The sequence below is a fragment of the Choloepus didactylus genome, chromosome 27 (genome assembly GCF_015220235.1).
Source record: "Choloepus didactylus isolate mChoDid1 chromosome 27, mChoDid1.pri, whole genome shotgun sequence".
In the NCBI taxonomy this organism is placed as follows: domain Eukaryota; kingdom Metazoa; phylum Chordata; class Mammalia; order Pilosa; family Megalonychidae; genus Choloepus; species Choloepus didactylus.
In genome coordinates this window covers 8,066,481-8,072,380 of record NC_051333.1, presented here as the reverse complement: position 1 = coordinate 8,072,380, position 5,900 = coordinate 8,066,481, and the positions used below count along the sequence as shown (strand labels likewise).

Below are 5,900 nucleotides of genomic sequence, written 5' to 3'. Positions count from 1 at the left end.
TCCCGTCCCGTCCCCTGTCTCCTCTCTCTCACTCTCTCTCTCTCTCTCTCTCTGGCGCTCCACGTCTGCTGTTTCCTCCCCTCTCTCTTTGCAGATTCTCCTTCTGACTTTCTCCCTCCCTCTCCCAGTTTCTCTTTCCTCTCTGCTGGTCTCCCTCTCCCTCCCTCTGCCAGCCGCCCACGCCGCTGTCTCCCCTCCCAGTCCCGGCTGTCCCCGCCCCTTCTGGCCTCCTCAGCGTGACCCCAGGCTCAGCTGTCCCTACAGCTGAGGGGAGGGGCTGTGAGTCACGACTCCTGGGTCCCTGAGGAACTGGGTCCCCTAGGGGCTAAGCCAGGGCTCCCAAATATTTGGAGAGTAGGACCTAGGGCCTGGACTCCAGGGTCCCAGGGGACCCGTTGCCGTCAGGGGCCCAGGCCACTGGCGCCCTGAAGGGTGGGGGCTTGCATCTTGCAAGAGGTGGGGGCTCAGACTCTGGAGCCTTGGAGGAATTGGACTTAGGGGTCCAGACTCCTGGGTGCCTGGGAGGGTGCAGGCTAGGACTCAGGACAGCTGAGTTGGGAGTGGAACCCGGGGTCTGCAAGTGTGTCTTTGAGTGGCTGGGGCTGGGGACAGTTCGTTCAGTCCCCCCAGGAGAAGGCGGTGGCCTGGACTCTTGGAATCTGGGTCTAGGTGGTCAAACCTGCACCTCAGATGCAGGTGAGAATTCTGTTCTAGACCGAGGAAGACACGCTCAGGAGAGAGACGTGGTTCTTGGGTGTGGTTGGAGGGACAGGATTCCCACCAGGAAGGGCAGGGTTGGGACACTGGGTCTGTTCCCGGGACCTGGAATTTGTGGCAGAAGCCCCCTCAACCCCCACCCCCATCCCGAGGTTCAGTTGGTGCCACCCAGTTGATTCCAGTTTGTGGGAGCGGAGCTTTGCCATAAGTTTGAAGTGGGTGCAATCCGGAAGTTGAGCCTCGTGGGGGGCTATAAATATTTTTTCCCAGCGCCTACTATGTGCCAGCACTGCTGGAGCCACTGAGAAGAAAGCAGCGGTCAAACCAAAGTGCTTGACTTCCAGGTGCTCCCATTGTCCATTCTCATTTGGAATAAGTCTGGATTCTGCTAATGACTTTATTCCCAAGCCTCAGTTTCCTCCTCTGTGCAATGGGAACGGTGATACCCGCCCACACTGGGGAGGAAGCAGGCCGCCTGTGAGGGCGGGAGAATCTAGACTGCTTTAATTGGGTGGGACGGCGTTTGCCTGGAAAATCCGCCGCGGAGGTCGAGCGACGGAGCGCTCGCCTTACTCCTCTGATTGACAGCTCGCTTGGCTGGGGGCGTGGCCACGCTCGGAATCGCCGCGGTGACGTCACAAAGCCCCGAAGTCTCCGCCGGGTCAAGTTCTATTTTTGCCCTTTCCACTCGTCACGTCGACGCCCCGAAACCCCGCCTCGGCGCGTGACGTCAGCACGTCCGGCCGCGATAAACTATAAAAGCCTCGCGGGCGAGGTTCTCGTAGATTAGCTCTTTTCCTAGCCGAGTTGTTGTTTTCATGCGCCACAGCACACGACCCCGCGCGCCATCTTCGTCCCGGCGCCTGCAGCAGCCCGAGAGCTTTTGAACCCCGAGTCCGACGCCTGAGGGCGAGATGAAAACGCCGGCTTCCCGAGCCGCCTGGACCTGCGATCGCTTCTGGCAGCCTGAGCCGGCCCTCCTGCCCCCGGGGTGACCCGGACGCCCAGCCGGTGGGTGAGGGGCCGGGACGCCTGGGTCCCGAGGCAGCTGGAGGCCCGGACCTAGGAAGGAAGGAGGGTTGGGGGTCTGGAGTCCTGGACCTGAGATGGGGAGGGCGCAGCTGGGAGGTGAAGGAGCCATCTAGGGGTCCGAAGTTTTGAGTCTCCGAGGGAGGAGGTTGGGGAAGATTTGTCAACCTTCAAGAGAACGAGAGAACTAAGAACTAGAGCTTGTCCTCAAGGAGAGCAAGGGGACGTCCCATTTTCTTGTTTCTGGGTCTGAAGGAAGAGGAGATGGTGTGGGGGAGGGGCTTGGACTCTCAGGTCTAAGGAAGGAGACAATCGGGGACCCAGACTCCTGGGGATGATGATAGGAGAGAGACAGGACCTAAGGGACAGAGATGGGAGTGGCCAGAATCCCAAAGGAATTTGTGGCAGGAATTCCCATGTTGCTATTTGTTGTTGTTATTTCCGTCGCTATGACTCACGGTCATGCCCTAATTCCATTCCCTAAATGGCTCCTAAACTTTATCCTCTTTTTTTTTTTAACTCTCTTTTTGCCAGCCCAGAGAGATGGCCCCAAACCAAATAGCACGTCAGGCCAACCCCTGGAGGGATGCTCACCCCTTCTTCCTCCTGTCGCCACTGATGGGTCTCCTCAGCCGGGCCTGGAGCCGCCTGAGGGGCCCAGGACCTGCAGAGCCCTGGCTGGTGGAAGCAGTAGCAGGAGCTGACCGGGTGGAAGGCGGCCTGGAGAGAGAAGCTAAGACTGCTTTGGCCACCCACCCTGCCCCCTGGGACAGGCACCCGCAGGAGAAGACAGAAGGCAGTGGTGCCGCTGAGGACGACGGAGAAGCAGGCTGGGAGGCCTGCCCTGACCTAAAAGCCTCCAATTCTCTTCTTGAAGCCTGTGGGCTTTCTGATGATGGTGGTGAAGCGTGTGGGGAGGAAGAGGCAACCTGTGTTGCTAGAAAGCAGAGAAGTAAACTTACAGATGGCCGGCCTGCTCTTCCATCTCCCAGCCTTCTGGTGGGAACCCTGCAATATCCTCCTGGGGAGGAGGAATCTGAGGAAAAGGAGGAAACAACTGGAGACGCTGGCATTGCTGAAGACAAAGAAATGGCCAAGGCCTTTTTTTATCCTCCATCACCAGGCCCCAGGCCCTGGGAATGTTACCCAGGGGTGGAGGAAGAAGAGCCTGAGGATGGAGAAGCTGCTGGAACCTCTACTTTCCTCTTCTCTTTGGGCTCCAAGCCCAGGGCTTGGGTATATTGTCCACAGGAGATAAAAGAGGAGGAGAAAGATGAAAAGGATCGGGACACTGAAGAAGTAAAAACTGAGAACAGAGACGGCACAAAGACCTCCATTTCCCATGCATCTTCAGAGCCTAACCCCAGGGCCAGGGAGTACTGTTCAGGAGAGGAATCCAAGGAGGAGAAGGATGAAAAGGTAAATGAAGCAGCTGAGATAGGATCCATCGACTCAGAGCCACACTCCGCCATGCTAGTCCAGAGGTCCTTGCTCAGGGCCTGGGAGTATCAACCCAGTGAGAACACAGAGGAAGAAGGTGAAGGAGAAGATGAGGACAGTGCTTCAGGGGCAGCTGAGGAGGAGGGAGCAGCTGAGGCGTCCTCTTCCATCCCACCCACAAGTGCCTTCCTGAGGGCCTGGGTATGTCACCCAGGTGAGGACACAGAGGAGGAAGAAGATGAAGGAGAGCATGAGGACGATGCTTCAGGGGCAGCCGAGGAAGAGGGAGAAGCTGAGGAAGGAGCAGCCAAGGCGTCCTCTTCCGTCCCATCCAAGAGTGCCTTCCTGAGGACCTGGGTGTATCAACCAGGAGAGGACACAGAGGAGGAGGAAGATGAAGACGATGAGGACAGTGCTTCAGGGACAGCTGAGGAAGAGGAAGCAGCCGAGGCTTTCTCTTCCATCCCACCCTCAAGTGCCTTTCTGAGGGCCTGGGTGTATCAACCAGGAGAGGACACAGAGGAGGAGGAAGAGGAGGAAGATGAGGGCAGTGATTTGGAAGCAGCTGAGGAAGGGGGAACCACTGAGACTTCTTCTTCCATCCCACCCAAGAATCCCTTCCTGAGGGCCTGGGTATATCACCCAGGAGAGGACACAGAGGAGGAGGAAGAGGAGGAAGATGATGGCAGTGATTCAGGAGCAGCTGAGGCTTCCTCTTCAGGCCCACCCATGAGTGCCTTCCTGAGGGCATGGGTGTATGACCCAGGAGAGGACACAGAGGATGAGGAGCATGAGGATAAAGGGGATGACTATGATTCGGAAGCAGCTGACTCAGAGCCGCGTCCCTCCCTTCAAGCCCAGACAACCTCCTTCGGTTCCTGGATATATCAACCTGGAGAGGACACTGAGGAAGAGGGAGAGACTGAGCCCCGCCCCTTCCAGGTGGCCATCTATTTGCCTGGAGAAAAGCCACCACCTCCCTGGGCTCCTCCTAGGCTGCCCCTCCGACTGCAAAGGCGCCTCAAGTCCTTAGAAACTCCCACCAAGGATCCGGAACCTGAGACCTCCCTAAAGGCCAGAAAGGTGGGTGCTGAGGGCCCAGGTTCTTGAGTCTTAGGGAAGAGAGCCGTGGGAGCCGAAACCCCTGCATCTGGGGGAGGAGGGACTGGCGGCTGGGACCCCCGGGACCCCGGTGTGTTGCACGGGGTTGCATGTGAACTGTCCGGAGGACTGGGTGAGCCCTGGTGCAATCCTTTGCAAGAGGCTGGGCCCCTGGGATTCCTGTGGGAGGAGGCAGCCGCTGTGACTCACCTTAGCCCCAGGAAACCACCTCTATTTTCAGTGATTCAGATGGAAAATCCAGTGGCAGGCGCGTGACTAGCCAGATCGCAAGCTTCTTTGCTAACTAGTTTTTCTCTTTCTCTTTCTCCCTGTTGTGGCCGCGTGCGTTCTGTGCCTGTGCCCCTGTCCCCGCGTGTCTGCCCGTCCGCCCCCAGGTGCGGTTCTCCGAGAAGGTCTCCGTCCACATCCTGGCTGTCTGGGCGGGGCCGGCCCGCGCCACCCGCCGGGGCCCCTGGGAACAGTTCGCCCGGGATCGCAGCCGCTTCGCCCGCCGCATCGCCCGCGCCCAGGAGGAGCTGGGCGCCTGCCTCACTCCTGCTGCCCGGGCCAGGGCCTGGGCACGCCTCGGGAGCCCACCCACTTCCCTGTCCCCACTACCTGCCCCGACCCAGACCGAGCCGTCCGTCTCCGCCCCTTCTACGGTCCCGAGCCAGGCCACGCCCTTGAGCCCGGCTGTGGTCGCGCTCTCTCCCGCCCCTGCCTGTGTGCCGGCGCCTCCTTGCCTGGACCTCAGTGGGAGGCGTGGCTAAGACCAAGTAGTTGGCTGTTAATAACTATTTTTTTTTACATGTTGGTTTATTTATGGAATAAAGCCTTTTGATTTTTAACAAACAATGCTCAGTGTGGGTTTGAAAGAACTGTTTCCACAAGAACCTCAATAGAAGATAAACTCCATTTCCCATCATCCCTCAAATCGTCTCTTCCCTTCCTGAGGCCAGTTTTCAACTAAGGCCTGGTGGGTTTTGTAGTTTTTCATGGCTTCTGCCTACATTTTATTAAACCTGGGACAATGATCTCTCCAAAGGGGTTGGGGGCTGGACTCACTGATACCTAAGAAGGGATGAAGAGATAGTTCTCTGCCTCTCTGAAGGCTGATCCTCCTAGCAGCCTTTACATGTTGAATTTCTTAGGGCTCGAGGCTGGTTTCACATTTATATACCCTATGTCCATAGATTTAGTTTCCTTAGCTGTAAAATATGGGTAACAATTGTACATGCCTTGTGAGGTCAGAAAGGAGTCAATATTTAGGATGACGTCAAATAGCAAATACTATATAAACATTAGCTAGTATAATTATTCTCACTCGCCCGCCCATGCATGTCTTCTGTTATCCAAGCTTACATCTCCAGCACAGAAGCTTCTCTGACGTCATATCATACTTCACCTCAGTTCAAAGCTGGCTAGGACAAATGTCCTGCACCCTGTCCAGCTTCATATGCTGTCTGTCTCCACCGGCTCCCCAGGCTCCTGCTCAACTAGCCTTTCAATTCCCCACACTGACCAAGCTCCCTCACCTTCCAGACTTTTGCATGAGCTTTGCCTACCGCCTAATGTCCCCCTCACCCCCCACCCCACACCCCCAGCTAGTTCCT

General features: G+C 57.2%; 1 protein-coding gene across 1 annotated transcript; it reads left to right on the top strand.

The window, feature by feature from the left end:
• The first annotated feature begins 1,494 nt into the window (after positions 1 to 1,494).
• PPP1R15A (protein phosphatase 1 regulatory subunit 15A) lies at positions 1,495 to 5,142 on the top strand. The gene is made up of 3 exons (XM_037820038.1): positions 1,495 to 1,728; positions 2,281 to 4,269; positions 4,683 to 5,142. Exons 2-3 carry the CDS (start codon positions 2,290 to 2,292, stop codon positions 5,055 to 5,057), a joined length of 2,355 nt encoding a protein of 784 aa, XP_037675966.1. The 5' UTR covers positions 1,495 to 1,728; positions 2,281 to 2,289; the 3' UTR covers positions 5,058 to 5,142.
• The last annotated feature ends 758 nt before the right edge of the window (positions 5,143 to 5,900 follow it).

Coding starts and splice junctions, on each gene's coding strand:
- PPP1R15A (XM_037820038.1), top strand. CDS start 2,290: ATGGCCCCAAACCAAATAGCACGTCAGGCCAACCCCTGGAGGGATGCT. Junction 4,270..4,682: donor CCTCCCTAAAGGCCAGAAAG/GTGGGTGCTGAG, acceptor GTCCGCCCCCAG/GTGCGGTTCTCCGAGAAGGT.